Source organism: Pelodiscus sinensis, chromosome 11 (assembly GCF_052426305.1).
Source record: "Pelodiscus sinensis isolate ZL-2025 chromosome 11, ASM5242630v1, whole genome shotgun sequence".
Lineage (NCBI taxonomy): Eukaryota > Metazoa > Chordata > Testudines > Trionychidae > Pelodiscus > Pelodiscus sinensis.
Window position 1 is genome coordinate 10,808,349 of NC_143062.1, and position 27,419 is coordinate 10,835,767.

General features: G+C 51.3%; 1 protein-coding gene across 3 annotated transcripts in view; it reads left to right on the forward strand.

Annotated features, from left to right (window-relative positions):
* Window positions 1–27,419, forward strand: part of STAB1 (stabilin 1) — a 116,982-nt gene that overhangs the window by 16,644 nt on the left and 72,919 nt on the right. For all 3 annotated transcript variants that reach the window (XM_089781061.1, XM_075939381.2, XM_075939382.2), the window contains 11 exons: window positions 20–150; window positions 3,657–3,784; window positions 4,868–4,959; window positions 7,287–7,415; window positions 10,340–10,486; window positions 13,308–13,370; window positions 16,267–16,380; window positions 16,865–16,918; window positions 18,494–18,574; window positions 18,938–19,096; window positions 26,831–26,893. In XM_089781061.1, the coding sequence (XP_089637187.1) occupies window positions 20–150; window positions 3,657–3,784; window positions 4,868–4,959; window positions 7,287–7,415; window positions 10,340–10,486; window positions 13,308–13,370; window positions 16,267–16,380; window positions 16,865–16,918; window positions 18,494–18,574; window positions 18,938–19,096; window positions 26,831–26,893 (1,161 nt within the window). The remainder of the gene's footprint in view (window positions 1–19; window positions 151–3,656; window positions 3,785–4,867; window positions 4,960–7,286; window positions 7,416–10,339; window positions 10,487–13,307; window positions 13,371–16,266; window positions 16,381–16,864; window positions 16,919–18,493; window positions 18,575–18,937; window positions 19,097–26,830; window positions 26,894–27,419) is intronic.

Consider the following 27,419-nt stretch of genomic DNA (forward strand, 5'->3'; position numbering starts at 1 on the left):
TTGATTTTGCTTTCCTTAGTCGTCTTGTGTGTGCAAGCCTGGTCTGAGCGGCTCGCACCCGTCCATCGGCTGCTCGCCAGTCAGTGAGTGTCAGCGGTACTATTGTGACGCGTCGTCCAAGTGTGAAATCAACGCAGAGGGGGCTGCCAGGTGAGTTGCTTTAATGAGCGCCATTAAAGGCGCCTCCTTCTGTAGCTAAGATGAGTCATGTAGGTGGATGAATTTAATGATACTGGAAAACGGGAGCGCTCGGTGGAGACTGTGACGTGGGGGGGTGCGGTCTACTCTTGCAATCCTGGGTTCACGCTGCTGTTACATTCACCGTTTGTCTTGTGGAGTTATATGCGATCCTACTGTCCTATGCTGCTCTGTAGAGACGCTGTGTGTGTGTGTGTGTATGTGTGTGCGCCTCAGTTTCCCCAGGCCCTGCAGCACTAGCTGTCTGAGGAGGGGGAGGCTGGGTGTGACTCACTGGGGAAGTGCGTGCAGTCTCTCACGTCCTGAGGCTCAGGTGACAACAGATTACACCTTAGGCCTGGAAAGAGGACAGTGGTGGAGGTGGGGCTGCCTGGGGCTGGTGAGCAGTGGCCGTGGGAGTCAGTCAGGCTTGACGAGTGCAAAGGTTTGAGACCAAGGAAGGGGGGAAGGGCCTGTGAGCCCCTGTCCCTCCTCCCCAGAGGAATAATGCTGTCTGCTCCTGGCTCCTGTGTTAACGTTGCTCCTATGCTATGCTGTGAACCAATACACCTTCTACTCTACTGGCCGGTGGAGAGTCACACTGGGCTGCAGATGGGGCCCCGACGCGCCGTCACAGGGATGCCTGGCTGTGCTCAGGGCTTTGAAAAGATCAAACATAAGAATCCATAGGAACAAACAAACATCTTACTAAGCGGCTGAGACAGCCCCTCACAAAAGGGCTTGAACTGGGGCCGTTCATGGCTCCATCAGTCTTCGACCGCTTGAGCTAAGGGAGGGACCCCGTTGGTTGGCAGCAGTAGAAAACTGTTATCTCGTGGCACAAACGCATGAAGGGGCCACAGCAAGCCCTTTGCCCGGGTGTGACGGGAGGACTCTAGGACAGGGCCGTGTGAGAGGGAAGACTCTTCAACACTCTTCCAGGGTCAGCCTGCGAGTAGCGGGGAGGATGAAAGAGGTGCATGGTGAGGAGGGGGTCTCTTGCTAGCCATGACCCTGTCTCTGGGCACCATAAGTGCTGCTGGCTGCTCTAACAGGGCCCCCCCCCCCTCCCCCCGCCCCTTGTAGCTCCCCAGCCAGGGACAGACAAATTCTGGCTTCACTTCTAGGGTGTGCAAGGTGCTCCCTGCTTGCCCTTCCCCTTCCGGTGCCTCTGTTCCGGAGCCGCTGCCATTTGGGCCTGTAAACTCCCCCCCTTGCCCTGTGTGTGGCTGTCTGCCACGCTGAAATAACAATAGCCGAGCTGATACTTGGATGAGTCCCAGACCGGAAAACGTGCAGTTTTCAGCCAGTGACTCAAGTAGCTGCAGTCGGAGGGCTGCAAGGCGGTGTGAACTGGAGCAGAGATTTTCACATGCCGATAAGCTTCCTTGCAAGACCAGGGGGCCTCGTATGCCCGGGGCCGGCGCCTGAAGGAGTGGGCCGGGCGTACGGTCCCGCGGCGCTGAAATCCATCCAGCTGAGGAGACGTGGAAGGCTCCGGGACACAGCCATAGAAAGCCCATTCCCTAGACCAGTGCCGGTGTCTTGGGCGTGAGGCAGGGCCTCGAGCGCTCAGACAGAATCTCTCAACAGAGAGGCCTTGGGCAGGAATGGGACACGCCAAAGGGAATCGCAGGCCATCAGGAAGTTCTCTGGTTGGTTCCTCCTCCTGGGTCAGTCCTCAACCTCCTGCTGCAGCTCACTGCAAAGGGCCGCTGCTTTTGGAAGAGCTGTAAAGCCAAGGTCCCCGGGCCGCTGTGGCTGTTCACATCTGCCTGTCACGGGGGCCGAGAGGGCTTCATGTGCCTGGGGCGAGGGGTGTGACTTGATCTCTCTGCTGCTGACTTTGCGGCTGTTGCGTGCTGCGAGGTGAGGCTATTGTCACACACGCTCCATGTGAACGACACCCGGGGGATCTCTGGAAACAAGCTAGTGCATAAGGAGGCCATTTACATAAGAACGTAAGAACGGCCGTACTGGGTCAGACCAAAGGTTCATCTAGCCCAGTAGCCTGTCTGCCGACAGTGGCCAGCACCAGGTGCCCCAGAGGGGGTGGACTGAAGACAATGATCAAGCGATTTGTCTCCTGCCATCCCTCTCCAGCCTCTGACAAACAGAGGCCAGGGACACCATTCCTACCCCCTGGCTATTAGCCTTTTATGGACCTAAGCTCCACGACATTATCTAGCTTATCTTTAAACTCTGTTATAGTCCCAGCCTTCACAGCCTCCTCTGGCAAGGAGTTCCACAGGTTGACTATGCGCTGTATGAAGAAGAACTTTCTTTTATTAGTTTTAAACCTGCTACCCATTAATTTCATTTGGTGTCCTCTAGTTCTTCTATTATGGGAACTAATAATTTTTCTTTTATTCACCCTCTCCACACCACTCATGATTTTATAGACCTCTATCCCCCCTCGGTCTCCTCTTTTCTAAATTGAAAAGTCCCAGTCGCTTTAGCCTCTCTTCATATGGGACCCGTTCCAAACCCCTAATCATTTTAGTTGCCCTTTTCACTTGCTCATTAACCAGGATGTCTCAGTGCATCAACGTGCTCTTCTTGGCATGGTGCTTAAAAGGCCCCATCTCCGTTAATTCTTGTGTTACTGCTACTGCCAGGGCAGTTGCGCTGTTGTTGGAAAACACAATGCCTTCTAGGTTTGGCCCCTCTAGTCTGGCACCCTCAGGACCTGACTGGTGCCGAAGCAGAGAATTTGCTGAACCGCAGGAGGTCAATATTTCAGTGAGAGGGTGTGTCTAGTTTTATTTCACCCTGGCAAATAAATGCAGTCATATATAGTCAAGGCCTCACCAAAAGCACCTCAGAGCTTTCTAACTTGCACTGGTTGCCTGTAAGCTTTGAGGTGGAGTTTAGGTGGTTGGTTTTCACTTGTAAATGTGTAATGGTTTGGGTTCTGGGCAAGGGAAGAACCCACCTCTCCCTGGTGTGTTCCTGCCCAAGGTGTGATCAGGAGTGACTCTCTTCTGAATTTCAACAAGGAGCTGCAAGTAGGGTGCGTTCTCCTTGAAGGGTACTCAGCTTTGGAACTGACTCTCCGCTTCTCATTTGGTGCACCAGAGCGTAGATTTATTTACACTGGTGAGCCCCATCCTTTCTGTCCGTCATTATGAAATGCCCGGTTAATATCAGATACTCCCTTTTTTAAAACCGAGTATTTTATGTTCTCGGTATAATGAGAATCTTGCTTCATGTGCAGTTCCCAGGTAGTATCCTGAGTTACAAAATATTGCAACCTTGTGTCATTGGGCCACTAAATCTATAGAGGATGGATTTGATTATACAGTCTCATCAATTTCTCTGTCTCCTGTGGTGTTTCTCCCTGATCGTTATTTAGGCTTTTTAACGGAGTAGTGTGTAGTCAGTGTCGAGTCTCTATGAACAGCTCACATTCAGACTTAAGCATGTCAAGAACTGTTTTTGTAATGACTGTTGTTTCTCACTCTTACCTTGCCCTTCAGCTGTGTCTGCAAAGAAGGGGAGATTGGAGATGGAAGAAGTTGCTACAAAAATCTCATGAGTGAGCTCTTTCAGCTGAATGTTCGCGGAAGATGGTACAGGAATCTCAACTATACACACACAATGTTTGGTAATGCTCTTCTGAGTGATTTTGGGGAACGGAGCTAAGAGACCGCTCAGGCAGTGCAAGGAATGGTTGAGGTCCAGAAGAAAGCTGAGAAGTTTAATGTGATGAGGGAGTGTGGAGGAAGCTACAGCTGAGCTCTTCCAGCATTGCTGGGCTCTGGCCAGCTCTGTGCAGTTTAATAAACCCCCATGCAGTAGGTGTTTGGGCTGATTGATAGCACCGGGATCAGAGGTTCTCTAGCCACAAACATGCGAAGCATAGTCCTCGATGGCATATAAGCTTCAAGCTTCGCTACCTCAGTCCATCAATGTGCCTCAACCAGCCAGGGACGTCTTTGAGGGTCATTATTACTTCATCCTTTGGGCTCTTCACTGGGATGTCCAAAAATGGCTCTCCCAATGACAGAGGGGTTTGTGCTGGGGATACTGGTCCACGAAGACCCATGGAGATCCGCTTCCTTGAGCTCACATAGGCCACCAAACCACCATTGCACAGCAGGCTGGATTGGAGCTCGCTCCGCAGAGGCGAAAGGTTCCCCTTTTTGTGCTAACACTATGTGCAGGTTGCACAGTTAGGCTCTAACCCAGCAAGAGCTGATTTTTGTAGAAACAATTTGTGCAGTTGGGCACTTGGATGCTGATCCAAAGCCCACTGGAGTCAGCAGAAAAACTCTCATCAACTCCACTGGGTTTTGGATCAGGCCTTTAACACATTCACACAATCAAGTCTGTCTGGACCTAGAAGTGGCTCCTCATTGTGCAGAGACCAAGAAAGTTATACGTATTTAACCTGTCCTGCAAAGTTAGGTCTTGATCTGACACCCATTGCAGGTAACAGAAAGACTTAAACAGTCTTTGGATAAAACCATTAACTGCCACGCGAGAGTTGTAATATCCCACCTCCAATCCCCTGATCCATCCAGTTCTCCATAAATTCACTCTGGCCACTCACTTGAAGCTAAAGAGCCAAGGAAGGGTTAACCCAACCCCCTACCACAACAAGAGGAATAATAAAACTGGTCACTTACATTATTCCGTATGCTTAGTAACTGTTTTTTTGGGGGGGCGGGTTGTTTTTTTTTAACAGCTTCAGGGTGTTCTTTGTCACTGACAAAATATGGGCCTTTCACCGTCCTTGCGCCAAGCATTCGATACATTTTTCCAAGACTGGACTTCAATGTAAGTGCCTCCCCTGTTTGGTAACCTTACTTCTTCACGCTTTGAGTAGCCTACAAAGCGTTGCTCATCGGAGAGCAGCTTTGCAATGTGCTGTATGTAGGGAACCACCAAGATACAATTCAGACTCTGGCTGAGGTGAATTGTAATGGGAGATGCTAATCCCCTGCATTGCTTTGCAAATGTCAACCTCCCTCCTTTCTATAGGAATAACGACATTGCTCAGTGCACATGGTTTTGAATCTATTGGCTTTTGCACACTCTAATCTGTTTAAAATGCTGATCGTCTGCTTGGGACACTGGTAATTCTTAGCACTTTGTACACCTGGCATGTCGGGGATATTCCAAAGCACTCAGCAAAGCACGAACGCCTTCCATTAACCACGACTGAATGCTTTTGAAAATCCCTCAGTAAAGCATCTCTAAAAATGTAAATGGCTTCTCAGCCCGTGACGTGAGTATTGTTGATCAATGTTGAATCCAGTATTGTCTTGACTCCTGTGTTCCCTGTAAGCTGAGCATTTGTACGGCCACTTGAGAGAGTCCAGTGCTGCCCTTCTGAATAGCAGAGTGCCCATAGCCACCAGCATGTGTTGCTACTGGTGGTGCACATGCTGCAGTGCACATAAAATTATTCTGCACAGGGATGGAAAAGATTAGAGGGAGCATTGGAGCCGAACTTCACGGGGGATTCAAAATCCCAACCCAGATCTGAATGTTGCAAATGTCTCTTGTACAGACAAGAGGTTGAATCAAAACTGCACCCAAAACTCCAGACTGTGGAATATTTGTTACCTACATCTGGGTTTTGCATTTTGGGGCAAGATCTTAGCAAGATACTCATTTTACTGAGGGAGACGCCAAGGTAGTGACTTGCTCCAAGTGATGAGGATCAGCTCCACACTGAGAGCTCAGGACTTCCCTGATCCTTGGTCCTGTGCTGTAGTAGACCATGCAAATCTCTCTGATTTATTAAATGATATTCATTTGGACAGTGGTCACAAATGCAACCCAACCAACTATAAAGCAGATAGAAATGCTTGTTGTGCCCCATTTCCCCTGCAGAATGGAGAAAACTAACGAACGTCAGGCAAGGGGTGCACTTGCTAGTTCTTCAGCAGGCATTTAAACCCGCCCCAGCCAGCTTTCCGCTTGCTTTGCATCTCAGAGCTGCTGACCTCCAAGCACTCTGAATCAAGGAGGCAGTACCCTTAAAAATACTCCAACTGCCTTGTTAAATTGTGTCAGCAGTGTGATACCTACACACAGAACTTAATAAAAATAACCAGGCAAACAGGGAAACCGAATGGCTAATGCACTTCGCTAGTCCTTCATCAAACAGTGTGGTCCCCATTGTACCACATATTGGGGTGCAGACGTTTTCTTTGAAATCAGTGAGGAGCTGTGTTCCAAAGAGTTTGGTAGCACATAGCCCAGTGTAAGCAAAGATAATTTACATGAGGACTGAGGCCTTGTGAGATATGGGAGGTGGAATCTGGAGGAAGGAGCTGTCTGATAACATGTCCAAAGCCAATAAGGTTTCTCTCTAGATCATCCCTTTGAATCATTCTCATTCTTGCTCATGCACATACAAATAGCTTCAAGCAGACGTTATTGGCTTGTTTCAGGAATTATTGGCTTGGGGTGTGTCTACCCAGCACCCTTTCTTCGAAATAAGCTACGCAATTTGCAAATGCGCCATACAAATTGCGTAGCTTATTTGGAGGTAATTTCAAAATAAGGTGCTATTCCGTCGATTCCTTTAATCCTCATGGAATGAGGTTTACAGGGACACTGGAATAGTGCACCTGTTATTTCGAAATATATTTTGAAATAATGCATGCATTTAAAGATGCAGAATAGCTATTTCGGGATACTTCTGGTAGCCTTAGAGTTTTTGGCCCATGTTATGCACAAAGTCAGACTGGAGCACCCTTCTGAGCTTAAAATACATGAACCTATGAAAATGCTCCACTGCTCCTATGTAAAGCTTCTGAGGGCTCGTCTACATGTGAAAGTTAATTTGGCTAAACTAGTGTGTGCATTTTCAAAAGGATTCCCAATTCAATCCGTGTGTGGTTACAAATAGTTTCAGGATATGGCACTGATCTGGAATAAGAGCATCAGCATGTGGAGGTAAATTCTATTCTAGAATGACTCTGTGTGGATGAGCACCGATTTGCATATAAATAGGAAATGTCTGCTTTCTGATCTGGAACTTTATAAAGTATTTTTTGATGGAAAATACAGGTAAGTGAAATGAGAGAAACGCATTTGCTTTGGGGGAAGGCATCTCAGTTCTCTCTGTGTTTTGATTTATTTCCATAAAGGAGACAACTGCTCAGCATTTATGCAAAATGCACATAATCCCGGGTCAGCATTTGGTGGACGATTTGATCAAGATCAAGACACTGTGGACGTTGTCCGGGCATCAACTGACATTTAATAGTGCAACAAAGGTATCGTGTCAGCATTACTGGGTACCAGAGGGTGGTTTTCACATTATACTGGGCCTAAAGCTGTATCCCTGACACCAAGCCAGCCGACAAAGTGGATCAAAGGGGGCAAGTGTCCAGAGCCTGGGTGAATTAAAAGGGCCTGGCAGCACAGTGGGACTAAGGCAGGCTTGCTGCTGTCCTTGGTCCATGCCGGTTCCAGAAGCAGCCAGCACTATTTCCATGTGCTGCTCCAGCATTGACTTTGCAGCTCCCATTGGCTGGGAACTGTGGCCAATAGGAGCTGCAGGGGCAGTGCCTGTGGGCACTAGTATGCAGAGATTCCCTGCCCCCCTCACCTAGGAGCTACTGCTAGAGGGGTATGCCAGTCCCTTTTGAGAGCCACCCAAGATAAGTGCCACTCCCAACTGTCTCCTGCACCCCAATTCCCTGCTGCATTCCGGAGTCCCAACCTCTTGTCCCAGCCCAGAGCCTGCACCCCAAACTCCCTCCCACAACCAGCACCCCAACTCCCTCACCTAGCGCCCACACCCAAACTCCTTCCCAGAGCCTGCACCCTACATCCCAACTCCTGTCTCAGCCCGGTGAAAGCAAGTAGGGTGGTGGAGAGCAAGCACTGGGGGGAGGTGAGGGGAAGGGGGGATGGAGTGAGTGTGGGTGGGGCCTCAGGGAAGGGGCGGCAGGCATGGTGAGTGTCTTTGGATTTGCCCCATTAGACAGTTGGCAACCTCACCAGATGGGCACGTGGAGAAGCCCTGGTCATGCCAGAAAAGCGCACCCAGCAGCCAATGCAGGTGCATTGAGTACTCCAATGTTGGGGGGACTGCACCCGCATCAGCACGACACGTGCATGTGTGTGTGCGTGCGTGCCCGCACCCATTGACTGTTCTGCCACGGGGCTTGGAGTTGGTTTCAGCCTCCTTAGCTCCTCCCCTTCAGACACTTTTCATGCCTGAAAAAGGGACTTCCCCTTATTTGCTATTGGCCACATTTTCGTATTTAATTCTCTTAATCCTCCCTTGTAAGTGTACCCCAATGGTGCCGCGATGATTTTTGCTGCTTTTTCTCTCCAGCTTCTCTCTTTCTCTCTCTCTCTCTCTTGTCCTTGAATCTGAGATGCCTAGAACAGTGTAGTGTCCAGCAGAGGTGGTCTCACCAGTTTTGTATCAGATAGCAGGAAACTGCAGCCTGCCTGGTTCTAGGTTATAACAGGTCCTAACACCACCCCTAGCTCCACACCCTGTGGTGTGCTCCTGGCAAGCCCAGGAGAGGCCTACCTAGGCAGAGGGGGGAAAGTGTCTTTCAGCATCAGTCAGAACAACACCAGAGGCCAACAGGGAACCAGTCCTGCTGCCTACAGGCAAATTTTGCACAGCCCAGAATTTCTCTAGTCTCTCACCCTCCTGGCTCCCAGCAAGAAACTGTAAGTAGCACATCCTCCAGCTGTGCATTCCCTCGGGGCAGCTATCTTCCCCCTGATTGTTCCTGTGCACTGCTAGGCTGCCATAAAGAGGCAGAAGGAAAGGCCAAAATCTGGCTCCTAATCTTGAAAATAGTCAGTGTTGGCTTTTTGTTATCTTTGGTAAAAGAATTGCTTTCCCCCGGTATCAGCACCGAATCCAGCATGTCCTTGCTGGTGAGAGCAGCAATCTGCCCTCAGAATACTTGCGGGCTGGTCGCTGACACAAGCTGAATGTTTTCCGTTCCCATCCCTCTTTTTCATTGTGCAGAATAGATATGGATGATTCTGCTCTCGCATCTGGGATTGGGGGAGGGCTGTTGGGCTCACATTTCCCGCTATCTATTGTCTGCTTCATCCTGCACTTTCGCCCCGTGGCCCTGTGCAGTTGGCCAAGGGACATTCGCGCGTTTCCTCTCCACGTTTCCCAGCCTTGACCTTGGCGTTTGGGCTTTGAGACACGCGGAACGCACAGGCGGGCGACGCGGCGTTGGGGGCTGTGGGTTTGGTGCTTTTCAAGGATCCTTTTTTGTGTGCTCAGCAGTCTTTGATCTAGGAAGTCTGCCCTTCCTCTTCCTTAGCTCTCAGCGGTGTGAGCCGGAGGTCAGGGCTGGAAGGATCCTTTTTTTCAAGAAATGCAGCGTACATTGAACAACGCAGGAGGGCCTGCAGGTGCCAGACATTTCTGAATAGCCCTGGAGCGCTGAGTTGTGCTTTGTGCTCGGTGGCATTGTTGGTAGAATGAACACACACCAGTAGCAGTTGTTGGTAGGGACCTTTCTCTAGCACCTGGGCCAAATGAAGGTGACAGCCAAGTCTCATGCTGCAAGGGAGCCCCTAGATCCTGCTGCCCCGATGCCCAGAAACATGCAAGCAGGCATGGAGTCCCTCCTCGTGTGTGGGCCATTCAGGCTACAGCATGAACTCATCCTGGCATGATCTGGCATTGGGCCCAGGCCAGAGCTCTGGTCTAAACTGGGGCAAGTCTAATTCTGAATGTAATGGCTTGGTGATGGGGCTTACCCAGAGCTCGCCATCCAAACACCCCCACCTCAGAGACTGTGTCCTTGCATTACAGCCTGGACCGGTCTCTCTAATATGATCTCTGTGTATCTTTGCCCTTAGAACCACAGGTGAACTCCTGGCCCTATTGTTACACTGAAACAGGGCCCCTCAGTGGGCAGGGATAGCTCAGTGGTTTGAGCATTGGCCTGCTAAGCGCAGGGTTGTGAGTTCAATCCCTTGAGGGGACTGTTTAGGGATATGGGGCAAATCTGTCAGGGCTGGTACTTGATCCTGCTGTGGGGACAGGTGACTACACTAAATGACCTCTCAAGGTCCCTTCCAGTTCTATGAGAGGAATATCTCCATATTTTATTTTAACCAAATCAAATGAAGTTTTTTCAGATACATTCTCATCCCTTTGGTATGTTTTTCATAATGAAATAACCCTGTATTATTATCCCAGCACTCCATCAAGAGCTACAAGTATCTGGACCTGCCAAACGAATCATATTCCATCCTTCAGGCAAACATCCCAGCATCCAATGGAATTATACATGTCGTTAGCGCTCTACGGCGAACAGACACCTTTCACAGCCCTGGAAATCCGAAGGTATGGTGAGCGTTCCTTTGTCTTCTGTCTGTTGGAAGATATGATGGGAAACAGTTTATAGAAATCTAATCGGAAGGTTGATCTTTTGGAATCGATGAGGCATTTGTTTCATGTACAGCCGGTCCCCAAGTTGCGAACGGTCGACTTATGACCGTTCTCATTTACAACCAAAGCTGTCATAAATGGCGGCCCCTGAGTTACGAACTCGATCCGTGCTTACAAACAGCGCGGTCGTGTGCAACTCTATGGAGTCCGACTTACGAAAAAACCGAGTTACGATCAATTGCTTGGTCCGTAACCGGTTCGTAAGTCAGGAAGAAGCAGTATAATGTCATACAGGTTACGCCTCTATAATCCAGGATTTTCTGGTCCAGCGACATCCGTGGGGAGGCAGCTGGAGCCAGCACTTGGCTTAGCTGCGAGGAGAGCTAGGAAGCCTGGTGGGGGAGGGCAGCAAGGGGAGACTGGCAGCAGGGGGCCTAAAATGACCTCCCCTAATCTGGAAAAACCCCTGATCTGGGTCCAGTCTGGCCCCAGGGGTGCCGGACCAGGGAGGTCCAACCTATATGTTTTGTTTTCTATTTCACTCTGTTTTAGAGCACTGTTAAGAAGCGACTCCAAGTGCCGGTTGCTGTCTCAAGTGAGGGTTGTGCTGGCATTTGTATAACCAGAGAATTTGAACTGCAGCAGTGACACACACACAGATTGCTCCCTAATAATGGAGGAGCCAGGCATTGTAATAGGAGAGAGGCCGAGTCATGCAAAATGAGTGCAAGTTTTTCAAACAAATGTCAAACGAAGATTTTTGTTTTCCCATAAGGAGCAGTTCTATCCCATCGCATTTCCCTTTCCTATCAGACTGAATTTTGTAACCGGCCATGTTTGCACGGTGCCCCGCCCTCCACAAGAGAAATAATGCACGTGTCGATGTTTGTATTTTGAGGCCACTCTTGTAAGGAAGGGCTGTCCCTTGCTTCAGGTTTTGGACTGAGTTTCTAGAGTTCTGGGTTCTAGTCTTAGTTCTGCCACAGACTTTTGCCCCCCTAGTTGGGCATGGTGTTTTTGTTGCAGCCACTGTGTGTGTTCAAACTGTGTGCACAGATAAAGAGCGGGATTCTTCACTGCCCTGCACCTTGTGTACCCATTTACATCCTCGCCATCTAGAAGTAAAAGGCTGCCACTCTGCTTTGCTAGTGTTTTGGGTAGCAACCAGTGCTCCGTTTGCACAGATGTAAAAGATTCAAATAAGGTGCAGAATCACGACTCTATTTTACGCAGTGGCTGGCCTAGAAACCAGTTATGCGCAAATATCTTACTTTCAGCTCACTCACTGGAACGCAGCAATTGTAGAGCGGCCCCGTGGCTGTATATCGGATCTGTCGTCTCTTTCATTGACGTTTAAGATCTTAAACTACTTAAGATCATATCTACTTGTGTTCATTTTCTAATGCACCATAGCAGAGTTTAAAGGGGACATACTAAGAGCCTTTTAGCCCAATCCAACACCCACTGCAGTTAGTGAGGGCTGAAGGGAGACTTACATGAACCAGTGCTCAGCTGCCTTATGGAATAAACATGTTGTATGTTCCTAATTATATGGATAGATTCATGATAGCTCTGTACCAGCGGGGCAGTTAACCTGATAGCTGGGCTAACCCAGCACATAGAGCTACCCAGATAAAACTATCGTGCCAACCCCAGGAGCACCAACATGCTTGATGGAACCTGGAGAGGGGCAGGATCGGGGTGTCCGTTCAAGCGGAGATGAAGCAAGAACCGTGTTTCGAAAGGAGAGGGGGTTTTCATCCGCACACGTCAGGCGAGGAACCTTGAGAAAGGGCAGTGTCAGGGAACTTGCTCTGCATATGTTTTTTCCAAGCTCGTTCGGACGCTTCCTTCCCATTGGGGCGTTGTGCCATGGAGAATATTGATGACACGAGTTATTTTCTGCAGCCTTATCTCTGGAAACACGCTTGTATCAGCCCAGAGTGCTGGTTGGGCAGCGCTTTCTGCTGACCAGCATGCTGCTTCCAGGAACTTTCACAGGGCAGTGATCCCATGAAAGGAACACTCCTGGAGTGGGGGGGGAGGCTGCCAGTTATTTTTTTTGTTATACTACTGCAGAACATGGGAGCCCCAGTCATGCTCCAAGAACCCTTATTCTAGGTGCTGGACAAGCCCAGAACCATCTCTTGGTTATCTTTTTCCTTGCACACCGTCCTTTCAGTCTGAAATTTTGTAAGCACTTATAACTGTTATCAACCCAACAGACGTGTCTCTACAGACGCCTCTCCCAAAACAAAGGGCACCGTTTTTTCTCCACATTTTCCGGTGGGTGAACACATCTCATTTCTCCCCCCCCCTCCCCCGCGCTAGGTCTTCTCTGTTCTCCTTGGCGGGTAGTGGGGAGGGATTTCATTCTCAAAATCCCGGCAAGCAGGTTTCTCTTGGGCAGCTGCTCATAGCCTGCATACCAGAACAGAGCTGATTTTGGAGAGCTAAAAGCCTATGGCTCAATCTGTGCAGAGCTCACCAGCATACATAGAATCTGCTGTGGCCCGTCTGCCAAAGGCAAGTTGCGCACGGAAAGCTGCGGGCGCCGCGAGGGCAGGATGCCTCTGAAGACCGGCATGGGTAGGAGTGAATCTCCAGTCTAAACTACATCAGGCTGGGTGGCTGTTGGGTCAACCAGTTGTAGGGGATTTAAACAAAATAGCGGGAACGACAGTATTTTGTGACTTCCCTAGCGCACAAGCTGCATGTTCCTGCTTGGACCTCCCTTGCATCCCGCCCATTCTTTTCCTTTGATCTCTGCTTGCAGAAAACCATTGGGGAGATCCTTGCGTCGGTGGAGCTCTTCAGCCGATTTGAAACAATCCTGGAGGTGAGCCTGGTTCGATCTGGCCCAGGAAAGCGCCAGGGCGGGGTGCTGGGAGTGACGGGGTGCGGCGGTGGTAGTGTTCTCTCAGGAAACAGGACCACTGTTTGCACTGGGGTCTGCATTTGTTTTAACAAGTAACTTCAGTACCTTGACTTCTGACGCTTTTTGTCATGTCGCCCCTTTTTATTTTGATTGCGTGATAAGCAAACTTCGTGCCGGTGAAAGCGCCGGTTTGACACCCTGAGGACAAAAGCCTTCTCTATGCATAGAAAAAAGGCAGCAGTTAGCTCTAGTTCACACTTTTCCCGATGCTGCCCCACAAACTCACTTCACACCTGAATCCAAGGGGCCCACAGCTAGGAGAAAGAAGAGGGAAGATTCTCCATGGAAGGAGCACTGCAGAAAGGGATCTAGGGGTCAGGGTGGGCCACAAGCTAAATAGGAGTCAGTGGTATAACACTGTTGCCAAAAAAGCAAATCTATTTCTGGGGTGCATTAACAGGAGTGTTGTGAGTAGGATTGCCAGGTGTTTGGTTGTCTACCGGACAGTCCGGTATTTGCACCATCTGTGCAGTAGAAAAATTTAGAAAATACCGGACATGTGCAATGTCCAGTATTTTGTGAGTTTCCGGCTGGGTGCCGGAGGGAAGCCTGGGGGCGGGGGAGCGACTGGGAGGAGGAGCGCAATTGGCTTTGGGAGCCCTGTAATTGTGTGCAAAAGCCGGGTGGGGCGGGGTCCCGGACTCCCAGTCCCTCCCCCGGCCCCCCCCCCCCCCCCGGCCCGGCCCGGCTCCCAGCGCCAATCGCGGCCTATCTCCCAGCTGAGAGCCTCTGGTTGCGAGCAGAAGCTGGGTGGGTGGGGGGGAGTGGCTCCCAGCCCCGCCCCCGCCCCCGCCCGGCTTCTGCTGGCAAGTAAAGGGAGCGCCTGCCGGGGGCACGGCCGGAAGGACTCTGGCTGTGGCCAGTGGCTGCACCCCTCCCCCCCGCCAAGTCTGCTTCCCACCCCCCCTTTCTCTGTTCCCCCCCATCCGCTCCTCTAGCCCCACGGCCCCCGATCCCCCCCCAGCTCTGCTTCCCGCCCTCCTTCCTCCGGGCCCCCCTTTCCTGCCGGCCAGCCCCCGGCGGCCCCCCCGCCAACTCTGCTTCCCACCCCCCTTCCTCCGGGTCCCCCCATCCTCCCCTCCAGCCCCACAGCCCCTGATTCCCCCCCCCAGCTCTGCTTCTTGCCCTTTCTTCCTGCCAGCCAGCCCCACGGCCACCGGACATCCCCCTCCTCCCCCCCGCCAGCTCTACTTCCCGCCCCCCTTCCGGCCGGTCCCCCCCCCTCCCCGAACAAGCAAGTCTGGTTTTTTAGCAGGGTCTACCTGGCACGAGATTAGGCCTCAGTTGGAGTATTGTCCCCGGCTCTGGGCACCAACTTTTAAGAAAGATGTGAAGAAACTGGAGAAGGTCCAGAGAAGAGCAACAAGAATGATTAAAAGGCTAGAGAACATGAGCTATGAGGGAAGAAAGAATTGGGCTTGTTTAGTTTGGAAAGGAGGGGACATGGTAGCAGTTTTCAAAAGGGTGTCACGAAAAGGAGGGAGAAAAATTGTTCTCCGAGGATAGGACAAGAAGTGATGTTTTGCAGCAAGGGAGGTTTAGGTTGGGCATTAGGAAAACCTTCAGGGTGGTTAAGCACTGGAATAAGTTGCCTAGAAAGATGTGGACTCTCCATCACTGGAGATATTGAAGAGCAGGTTGGACAGACATCTGTCAGGGATGGTCTAGATGGTGCTTGGTCCTGCTGTGAGGGCAGGGGACCAGACTTGACCTCTCAATGTCCCTTCCTAGTCTAATGTTCTATGGTTCATGCCGTTCATAGTCTCTAGCTGTGACCGCTAGCGAGAGCCTAGATTTGTTGTGGGCTCCTACCCACTAGGAACCGGATTGAAAGCATCTTTGCATTTCATGCAGACACTTGAAACACAAATAGTCTTACAATGTTAATCCCCTGAGGTGCCTGTCCCTGAGCCAGGTTGGACCTATAGTGGCCTACGAGGGAAACATTTCAACCCTTTTATGGGTCTCCCCACATTCCTCTTTTCAGGGCACCATTCCAGCCGTTCCTGTTCACATGCGAAAAGCATCTTGGAATGCAGCTTTGATTCTGTTTTTCCTCCCGCTAGAGGCATTCAGATAGAGCTGTTAGTCTGTGTGTGTATATTCCTGTTTGTGTTCAACCCACCCTGAGAAAGCACTAATGAAATACCAGCTGCTTACAGAAGCTCTGTTCAAACCGCTGTTACCATGTTCTCTGCCAATAGCTTCTTTGGCTCAACTGTTCTCCTATTACAGATTCCCATCTGCCTACATTAGGATTTTATGCTGCTGCCTGTCAACACAGACGCGGAACGTTTTCGGTACACTTTTATTAGCAATCAGCGAAGTCGGCAGTGGAGCACAGGGCCTCTCTGAACTTTCTTCCTTTCTTCCAGCCCTTCGTTCACCATGGCTGTGTCCAGACTCAGGGTTTTTTTCGAAAAAAGTAGCTTTTTTTCGAAAAAACATCACCTGAGTCTAGACTGCAGCCGCGTTCTTTCGAAATTAAATCGAAAGAACGCGGCTTTTCTTTCAACAGCAGTAAACCTCATTTCATGAGGAAGAACGCCTTTTTTCAAAAGTGCTCTTTCGAAAAAAGGCGTTCTTGAATACTAACAGGGCTTTTTAGAAAGAGAGCATCCAGACTCACTCGCTGCTTTCTTTCGAAAAAGCGGCTTGCTTTTTCAAAAGTACTGCTTGCAGTCTAGACGCTCTATTTCGAAAGAGGCTTTTTCGAAAGATACTTGCAGTCTAGACATAGTCTAACTCACTGTGTCAGACTATAAAGTTTCATTCCGGTGCTGTGTAATATTTGCAGAACTGTGGCCTGCCTTCGATACTGGACGGCCCAGGACCCTTCACTGTGTTTGTGCCAAGCAACGACGCGGTGGATAAGTTAAGAGATGGGAGGCTGATTTATCTTTTTACAGAGGTGAGATTAATCTGAGTTTTGGGTGAATCCACCTTGTGGCAGTGAGAAGGGCTTGGGACCGAGGGGGCGGGACCAGTTAGTCGATCAAAGTGGTGCTGGCCAATTCCGAATGTTATGCAAAGGCTCACATGCACATGATGAGCTTATCTCAAATACAAGTTGCTCTTCCCCTGCTTGAGCAAAGCCGGTCCCAATTCCTGTGATACTCCAGAAGGAAGCTTTTGGTTTTCACGCAGATTGTGGCCAGCGGTGGCAAATGTAGCAAAAGTTTGGCTACGTCATTAAATGCAGTTCATGTATTGAAAGTTTGGTTACATTGTTAAAAAGTTACCTTTCAAATAAGGATGCTGTAAAAATCCACATATATTTCAAATTCACTGGTTGCCAGCATGCTTTATTTCAGCCCTGGCTTCTTTGTGCCCAATGTCGAGAGAGCATCTAATTATTATCTAATTGCCATTATGGTCTCCATTTCCCTCCCTAGGGGATCAATAAGCTTCAAGAGCTTGTGAAACATCACATCTACACCACAGCAGCGGTAAGGCATCTGTGTTTGCTGATCCTTCGGGCCAGCACATCATTAGGAATTGTCTTGTGTCCAATTCATCAGCATCCCGCTAGCTACCTCTTCATTCCTTAGCTTTCCCTCCGAGGAGTAGAGGAGAGAAGCCCTGATGCAGCAAAGCACAGAAGCATGCCAGTCACCCCGCTGACTTCAGTGGGTCTACTCACATGCTTAAAGTCAATCGGGAGCTTGCCTCGCTCAGGGCCCTAATTATTAAACCCTGGGTCCCTTGTCGGGCGTGATCTCCTTGATCGTTTGTCTTTAGAATGAAAATGCTGCTCCCCAAAACCGGAGAGGGACAAATGGGTGGTTGTCCCCCGTCTTGTTTTCAAACAGTTCACTGGAGGATTTATAAATCAGGCCGCGATAGCAGCCAGATGTTTGTCCCTTTTGGGTCGACGTCACCCAGGGTGTTAACTGCATGACCGCAACTGGGTTCGCACAAGGTCTGACTGTTGTGGACTCTGTTCCCTGGGGTGGTCTCCTATTTCCAAAGGGATCCCGGCTTCCCCCCCCCCCTTTATTGTAGATGGTTTTGCATCCAATGTGGTATTTGTGAAAGGCGTCGCGTCGCCAGTCTCGGCCACGCGACGGGTACGGCACAGAGTGGCGTGGCCCCACCAACGTGATATAAATCCGGAGGGAGTTCAGTCTTCAGGCCTGCTTCCTACCTAGCTTCGCCGTAGTTGCTGGGATTGCCCGCAAAGGAGTCAATTAATGCCCGTTTTGTTAGTGGCTTTTGCGGTGTGGACACCTGCCCACTGGGAAGTGGACTGAGATCCACCAAACTCACTGCCCACGTGCCACTTGAGTACAGATGCAGGCAACGACGTTTGTTCATCAGCTCATATCTACAGCCAAATAAGGAAACCGTTATCGTTGCTTAGGTTTTGGGCATTGAATATGGTTATAATGAGGCACTGGGCGTCCCTTCGGTCCCGGATGCCATGATTTTCTGCAAACATTGTGACTTCTGCAGCAGCCAGTGTGGCTGGGCCCTGGGCTGCCCACGCAGCTGGCTCTGGGGACAGCCCCTCGGGCCGCTGCTGGAGCAGCTCTGCAGACAGCCACTTGGGTGGCCCTGCCTGCAGCCATCACTGCTGGAATGGCCCCAGGCAGCCAAGCAGCAGCCAGTGTGGCTGTCCCAAGGGTGGGTGAAGCAGCTGCTGTTCAGTGACCCTCTGCTTGTCCCAGCCCCTATGAGGTCCCGTCCCCCCCAGAGCACTGGCCCCCCAGGGCACCCTTCCCAGCAGCATCCCCTCCCCGAGATTGTCAGGGACATTTATAGTAGAAGTCCCAGGCTGTGATGTTTTGTTTGTTGCCCCATGATCCGTCGATGACTTTTCCTAAAACCACCAGGGACTAAATTGCAGCCTTAGTCGTGCATGTTGCAGAGGGAAGTTTGAATAATAAAGGCAACCAACTCCTCACAGCCGGCTGAGGGGGGAGTGTTGGTAGTGACTGTGAACTGCACACACCTGTCTCTCTCCCCCTCCTCCTCCTGTGTGCGTTTCATGGCATCGTCGCCTTTCGGGCTGTCTATTTCAGGTGACTGTGGGCAAGCTGACAATGATGCCTCAGATTATAACCATGGCGAACCAGATACTGACCATCAATGTCACCGAGGACGTAAGCACCATGTGCCCGCCATGGGCTCACACCACAGCCCCGATATAAACCCTCGGCACTTTGGGAAAGTTTGGTTCTGAGTGGGAATTCTGCCACTCGGGCCAGCTCTGCTTTGTCCTCTGCTTGATGAGCTCAATTTACTTAAAGCCAGCATGCACCTCCCCTCCTGCTCCAGGCATGGCTTCCGCTAGGAAAGGGGGGTGCGGGTGGGGGTGGGGGTGGGGGTGGGGGTGTGGGGGTGGGTGTGGTCGGTCAGACAGACGACCACCTTGTAATTTACCAGCATGTCGCCTGAAGTAGTCCGAGTGGGGATGATGTAGAGAATTGATTTTTGTTGCGTTTGGGGGTGGTCTTTTGAAATAGGGCCAAATTCTACTGGGTGATCCTGGGATTCCCTTAAGCAAGAGGGACATTGTGGCATCGAATGGAATCATTCACACCTTGGATGGCATCTTCATTCCTCCTTCCATCATCCCCATTCTGCCTCAAGTATGCAATGAAGAACAGCACAAAATCGTCACAGTAAGTCCGTTTTTCCCCCTCTTATTTTCCCCCACTGGAGGCTACAGAAAATACCTTCTGTGCTCAGTTACTACGTGTGTCTCTGTATTCCCATCCCCACTGGGATCCCTGCTGTGAGGGATCTGCCAGCCAGTGAGCATTTCTTCTGTGAATGCTTCCACACGACCTTGCTAGGAAGTCAGCTGTTTTCTCTTCGGAATTTGTTTTTGACCAGAGTTACAGCAGCTCTTTTCTTCTACCCAAGATAGCCGTGACTCAGCTCTTCAGAGGGCTGCTATTTGGGAATTGTTCCAGATTCAATCTTTCCTGGTTGTATATGAGCTGCCAACCAGTCTGATAATACTTTATCAGGCTCTGAACTTCTGTCTCCCATTGGTGAGGGTCCTGGGGGTGCTGCAGCACCCCTGGGCTCCCGGCTGCTGCCCTATGCACCAGGAATTGTGCTAATGGTTCATCCAGCCCTGAATAAAAGGCATTGCACTTCCATGCCCCCCCCCACCCAAGCAAACCTCTCCAGCATCCCTCATTGTAGTGCCACATTCCCTCCGTCCCCCACACGTTCCTTGCTTCTGTTGAGAATCATTTACGTCTGACATGAAGACTCGCTGCGCTGAGGCTATAGACAGTCATTTACACAGAGGGAAGAAGCTTCACAGCAGGTTACATTTCCTGCACGGATCAGCTTTTTGTGCCCCTTACTCAGAATGGTTTTCACGCCCCGTGTCCCACATTTGGGCCACTGAGAGCTGGTGCGTGTACACGCTTCACAGAACCCCACTGAAGTCCATGGGGCCTTGCACAGGCCTGAGGTCCCCTTGTGCGCATCTCCGTGCTGGATCGAGGCCCCAGTAATGGCCCAGAAGTGACATCAGAGTCCATGCTACTGGGTGTCGTGAGACCTACAGCACAGCTTCCAACTTAGCTACAACTGACTGTCTGCTAACCAGCGGCCCTAGGGATTTGTCCTCATCGCAGAGAGGTGCCTGCGTAACTTCTCTGCTGCTGCTTCGAGGCGCGTCCCTGTGGGTGCTCCACCTTGTGCGTCCAGCCAGAGACTTTCGGTAGCAGTGCCCTGGCTGGCCGTGCCTGCGCGGAGGCCACCTTGTGCAGCTAACCTATCCCCTGTCTCCCACCTCTGGCTCAAGTCAGAGTGACAGCGGTGCTGCAGCTTTTCAATCAACATTTTGATTTCTTGGATTACTTTTTTGATTTGTCTCTTTGGATTTCTTTACATTTCGCTTTCCGCTAACGGAGACCATTTCCTGGGTTTTGTCTTTTTTTATTTAAAAAAAAAAGGGCTTTTATTGCATTGTCCCTCAGCTGCCATCTGCTGCCGTCCACTCAGACTATCAGACGTTGACAGTGGGTCGGCTGGTTGTAACTCTGCACTCCTGCTGCATGGCTCCGAGCGATGCCAGGTTCAGCTGCATTTAAATGCTGCCTCTCCTGCCGGTTATCCATACCGGTTTCAGACAGACATGCTCAATGTGTCCAGTGCCTCAGGAAGACCCACATCCTTCAAAAATGTCCCCACTGTAAAAAAAAAAAACCTTACGGCCCGGACGCTAAATACTCAGGATTGGCAACTAAAATGACTGTTGATGGAGAAATCCCTGCGACCTGCCTTGGACCCTAGGTCCAGAAGATCTCCACTGAGGTAATCACCTACCCCTGCCCTACAAGGACTCTGCTTCCACAGCCATGGCCAAAGACCCAATCCCCAGAAAGGCCACCAAACATCAAGCCCAATCATCATTACCCTGAGACCACCAAAGCGAAAATGATCTGCAGTCCCAAAATCTGCCTCTGTACCGACGGCACCAAAAATCTTGGCCGTTAAGGCACCGGGTATGTTCAGCACAAGGAACCGCTGCCTCGCAGGCAGGTTCAGCGCCAACGGTGCCTAAGTCCACCTCAGCACCTAGCGGAGAAAGAGCGCCACCTTCTGCCACACTGCCGCCTCAAGAACCCTGGCACCGACCTCATCGCTCTAGCCTGCTGTCCCTGCCGCTGACCTTCCCGTTGCCACAACCCTTCACTGCGCGTCTCTTCTATGGCTGGCATTCTGGTCAGACCAGCTCTGAGCCAGGCTGTCACTCACGGCCCTTCAGGGCCCGCCTCCTTCCAGCACTGGTGAGGAAGGCAGTGATCCAGGCTGGGCCCTTGGGGCCTTGCGTAGAACCCAGAGCACCAGGCCTCCTCGTTCTGTCCTCTAGAGTGCCTGGCTCTCCTTCCATGGAGGCCCCCCTGCTTCAGGAGCCTCCGAGTGAAGGTGAACCACTGCCCTGTGCGTTCCTCGTTATCTCCAGAGGGCACCCCTGCCATTGGGGGGTGACTGCCGGTCCTTTCAGGGCCTTTTCAAGGGGCTTGCCGAGACCCTCTCCAAATCCTTGTCAGAGCTCCCTGAAACCCAGCGTAAACTCACCGACACTCTCCATGTGTCGCCCTCAGCCACAATAGTCTTGCCAACCAATGTCGCCATCATGGAGCCAGCTCAGACTGTTGGGCAGACGCTCCCACAGTGCCCCCAAACTGCAAACCCTCTAACAAAAATAGTGTGTCCCTGCCAAAGAGCCAAATTTCTCTTTACCCATCCGGCCCCCAACTCACTAGGCACTGAGGGAGGTATATCAAAGGGACAAGCAACAACAGTCCAGATCTACCCCCTACAACAAGGACTAGAAGAGGCTCGACCTGCTGGGGAGAAAAGCCTATTCCTCTGCCACCCTCCAGTTCTGCATGGCGAACTACTCTGCACTGCTAGCAAAGTACCCGCAGCCTCTTCACCAACATGCCGTCCTTTATGGGACGCGTCCCCACGGGCAGGAAAGACTCCTACAAATCCAGCGTCTCTGAGGGCTCCCTCATTGCCAGAAGGCCCCTCCAGGCTTCTCTGGACTCGATCGATACGGTATCCTGCTCCATCACAACCTCCGTTGTCAGGCACCAGGCGTCTGAGCTCTGCCTGTCCAAGCTCCCCAGAAAAGTTCAGGGGATGGTCAAGGGTTTGCCCTTGGAGGGCCACAGACAGTTTGCAGAGGCTACAGACACATCCCTATGTACTCAGAAGGACTCCCAGGCCACTTTGAAAACCCTCAGACTCTGCGCCCCTCGCAACAAAAAGAAACGGAAAAGAAAAGAAACAGAAAATTTGACAACCCAAAATTCTGGGCCCTGCGCTGCTACTCAGCCACAGCGTCACTACTCCCAACGCCAAAGAGAGGGACCCCAGACCAGATCTCTACATCCCAGTTATCCAACCCTCAGCAATCTTTTTAAAAGTATGATCCAGAATACGAGACCTTTCCTGTCACCAACTCCACTGTGGTCTCACTTCGACACCATGGCTATGTCTAGACTGGCATGATTTTCCACAAATGCTTTTAACGGAAAAGTTTTTCCGTTAAAAGCATTTGCGGAAAAGAGCGTCTAGATTGGCACGGACGCTTTTCTGCAAAAGCACTTTTTGTGGAAAAGCGTCCGTGCCAATCTAGACGCGGTTTTGCGCAAGAAAGCCCCGATCACCATTTTTGCCATCGGGGCTTTTTTGCTCAAAACAATACCGCGTTGTCTACACTGGCCCTCTTGCACAAAAGCATTTGCACAAGAGGGCTTTTGCCTGAACAGGAGCAGCATAGCATTTCCGCAAGAACACTGACAATCTTACATGAGATCGTCAGTGTTCTTGCAGAAATTCAAGCAGCCAGTCTAGACAGCTGGCAAGTTTTTCCGCAAAAGCAGCTGCTTTTGCGGGAAAAACTTGCAGTCTAGACGCAGCCCACTTGATCTGACTTCCTTTTACCCAGTCTGGAATGACAGACAGATGGGTCCTGGAAATGATCCATCAGGGTTATTCCATCCCCTTTATTTCTGTCCCTCCCACCTTTCCCTGTCCCTTTTCAGGGACCTCTCTCCAGCTCCCCCTGCAACAGGAAATGAACTACTTCATAGAACCAAAAAACAGGACTATGCAGCACTTTAAAGACTAACAAGATGGTTTATTAGGGGATGAGCTTTTGTGGGTCAGACCCACTTTCTCAGACCCACGAAAGCTCATCACCTAATAAACCATCTTGTTAGTCTTTAAAGTGCTGCATAGTCCTGTTTTTTGTTCCAGCTACACCAGACGAACAAGGCTACATTTCTATCTCTATTCATAGAACCAGTACCTCCTCAATGTGTAGGTGTGAGCTTCTATTCCTGTTGCTTTCTGACCCAGAAGAACAGGGGCGGTGACCTATTCTGGATCTATACAAGCTCAATAAGGTTTGCATGGCCCCAACTTTTCAAAATGGTACCCTTGTAGCCCTAACTCCCACCTTGGAGAAAGGAGACTGGCTCTCGCCCCTTGATCTGAAGGATGAGATCTGTGCCGCACACAGGGGAGGTCTGTGTTTTACACGACACCAGCAACACTTCCAATACAGAGTCCTCCCCTTTGGCCTGTCGACTGCCCCACGCATATTTTCCAAGGTACTAGCTGTCGCCGCAGCTTGCCTTAGCCAGCTTGGTGTGGTTATTTTCCCACATTTGGACAACTGCCTCCTACGTGCACCAATGCAACACGCAGCAAACCTCTGTTCCATCTTCGGGCTGCAAATACACTTTGAAACGTCTCCATTCGTGTCGGTCCATCAGCTGGAGTGCATAGGGGCTCATCTCGACTACTTCGCTGCAAGGGCTGGTCTAGCAGTGAGTCGTCAACCTAACTGCTTTCGTCATTGCCACCCTGGACAGCCTCCAGGACACGTCTGTAGCTCCTGGGCCGTGTGGCTGCCACCATCAATGTTCCTTCTAATCTTTCCCATCCGTGTGCAGAACAAATTTTTCTATGTACACCAAGGCTTGAGCAAATGTGCACCACCAATTGAGATGCAAAATGTAGCTGTGGGCACCCTGCTAATCAGCTGAGTGGCATTTGACTATCTCCCGAGTGGCTGCCCAAGCACACAGCTTGCAGGGCATACTGGCCACAACATACATGGTCACACATGCCAGGCTCCACATGGAGTACCTGTCGTCCTGCCCCTGCACCGTACCGGTCAAATGAAGGTCCCTGCGCGGCTCTCTCCGGGGGTGGCTGCAACCACACAACGTCAATTCCAGCATCCTATTCCGAAGACCGCCCTTCTGGGATGGGGCACCCACACTACCAGGGATGTGGCTCAGCAGCGGAGGTCACCGTCTGTGTAAACACTCGAGACTAGAGCTCGGGGCAGTCAGGAAAGCCTGCCGGCCCGTTCTCCCACTCCCCCCACACCGCCGTCCGAGTCCTTCCTGAGAACACAACCTGCATGTCGTCCCCAAACCACCCGATCACACCCCTGTGCGCGGAGGCCATGGCTCTCTGGAACTGGGGCCTTTCCCACAGTGTGCACCTCTCGGGCCTTCAGAACACCACTGCAGATCACCTGAGCACAGTGGTGTAGCGACGGGGGGACAGTTGCCTCCTGGCACCACACTGGGGAGGCACCAATTTAATCCCCCTCCGCTCCCCCTGTCATCGCTCAGCTCGCCTGCTCCTCCTCCGCCCACCACTGCCGGCTGGAGCCTCCTCCCCGCCTCTGCCCCCAGCCCGACCCTCCTCCATCTCCACCGGCGGGTTAGTGCATGGGGAGGCCCGGCCCCAAACTGGAGGGGACGGGGGAAGATGCGGTACAGGCTCCCCTCCTCCTCCCAGGTTCGGGGCCACGCTGCGTGTCAGCGGTGGAGGGGAGGCACAAATTTTGTCTTTGCCCCATGGCGCATAACACCCTCGCTACGCCTCTGCCTGAGCAGGCCCACGAGCGTGTTGCTCTTTTCACCTGACGGGGAGTGTCCGTGGTAGGCCTCTTCTCATCTGCATGCAGCACCAAACGCCCACGCTATTGCTCCTGCGCGGGCCTTAGTCTCCAGTCACTGGGCGAGGCACGACTCCTAAAATGGGAGGCACCACAGTTATATCCCTTTCTCCCCACCCCACCGCTCACACAGGTAATGCACCAATCAGGCAGGATGGAGGCAGAGTTATTCTAATCGCGCCCCCAACTAACTCGGTTCCCCTCCCTGGCACAGATGGTGGAAACTCTCACTAATGCTGCCCTTCTCCACCTGCTCCCCTAGGATGGAGGTGCATTGTTCACCCCCACCTAGGGCTTCTCCACTGCTAGGTCTGGCTACTACATGCAGAGAGCACTTGGAGGACGACTGCTCTCAGGACGTGGAAGATGTCCTTGTGAATAGTCCTCGGCCGAATACGTGCAAATTCGTACACTTGGAAATGGCTCTGATTCTCCTTGTGGTGTGGATTTCATGGCAGGTCTCCTCACTCCACTCCCTTACCAAAGGTCTGGACTATTTCTTAAGCCCCCCAAAACCAGGCATTTCCAACAGCTCCATAAAGCCACGATCACCTCACAAAACAGACAGCACCTCTGTCCTTCACCCGTCCCACTAACAAATGCTTTCTGGAGGTTAACCAATGTTTTCCCTACCCTCATGTGGGACCTTAACCTTGTACAGCCTTGTGGGCTAACCTTCTGGACCCCTTGTCCCATGAGCTCGCCTGCACCCATCCACGGAGGTCGCCTTTCCCGGAGTGATCACAACGGCACAGAGCGGTGGAACTGGAAGTCCTAAGGGTCCTCCACCCCATATATGCCGTGTTTCAAAAGGAAAAGGTCATCCTCACCCCCACCCCAATTCATACCCAAAATTGCCTCCTTGTTCCACCATCATCAACCCAAATACATACCCACCTTCTTCCCAAGCCACCTGCAGATGCCAGGGACGCCGGCCTCCACGCGTTCCACGTACAAGGAGCGCTCGCCTTCCACCAAGGCGGGACAGAAACCTTCAGGAAGTTTCCCCATCTCTTCCTGAAGCCCTCTCCAAGCAGAGGCTGTTGAAATGGAGGCAGCCGGAAACCTGCCTGTTACCAGAATTCTGCTCCAGCCAGTCAGAGCTCGTCCCACCCCTGCACGCTCAGCACCCACAACCTTCCCTCACAACGTGCCCAGAGTGGACACTTTGAGGGCTGCCCCTTGGGCTTCTGTCCACAGCGTGGTGAAGCATTCAGCCCCGCAGCGGTGCGCGGGCTCGGTACTGCCCACGGTCCAGACAGTCATTCCAAAGCCCCTCCCGCCTGCTCCATAGTCATGTGGAATGGAGCACGCCCAGGGACATGCCTCGGACAAGATGGCTACTCAGCTTGTGCCCTCACTGAGGTTCTTCAAGGCGGCTGTCCCTGTCGGCGCTCCACCCCCCTCCTCTGCAGCAGAGCTCACACCGACCCTTGTGGGCAGAGGAGGAACTGGGGGGGCGGTTGGTTGCACATGCAATGTAGCCCCTCTAAGTCACACAAGATGGCTTCCACGTGAGCACAGCCAATCAGAGCTCTGCTACCGAAGTCTGACTAAACGTGCAAGGCACCAAGACGTCGAAGGCAGAGCACCCACAGGGACGGCCACCTCACAGAAGCTCAGCTACTGCACAAGGAGAGTAACAGTCTCATTTTGAGATGTGGTCGATTCCCACAGAAATGATCTGGGAAGCGTTTTCTTTACATGGAAAAATTCACCTTGTTCCTGAACCTTTGCTGCTTAAAACTTCTTTGGTCGTATTTCTTATGGTGGGAAAAGTGTCATGCAGCATTTCTGGGGTGGTGTTCTTGTACAAGCATAAAATGGGGCTTGTGTGTGCGCATGTGTAAATACTCTTATGGGATGGACTTTTCTCCTCTTGCTTTTATAACAGGGCTCTTGTGTTGATTGTGGAGCCCTGAACACCAGCGTTTGCCCACCTCAGAGCACAAAAATGGTAAATACCTTGTTGTTTCATTGTACTAGCCATTGTACAGATACATAGTAAGAGTGCTGATAAACAAGCTACACGGACAGACAATGGGTGGCAGGGGAAACTGAGGCAAGGTGAGGGGGAAGTAATTTGTTCAAAGTCACACAGCACATCCGTAACAAAGCCAAGAATGTAACCCAGGTCCCTTTGGTCTTAGTTGAGTGTTTAATCCAGTGGTCTATGCTGCCTCTGGTTTGGAAGTGCGCAGAATTTAATCACTGTAGTGATCTGAGCCACTGTGTGTGTAAAATGAAACTAGACTTGACTGTTAACACCCTGACTCAACTGGAGTCAGAACCGTTCCCTTCCAGGCACATCTGAAAGCCCAGCCATTGTCGTCCCACCCTCTTTGTCTTGATAATCAGCTGTCCCTCAAAGGAATCACCAGTGTTGATTCTACAAAACTGTGTTTCTGCGCCCATGGTAGGACTATGCACATGAGGGCTGTGTCTACACTGGCAAGTTTTTCCGGAAAATCAGATGATTTTCC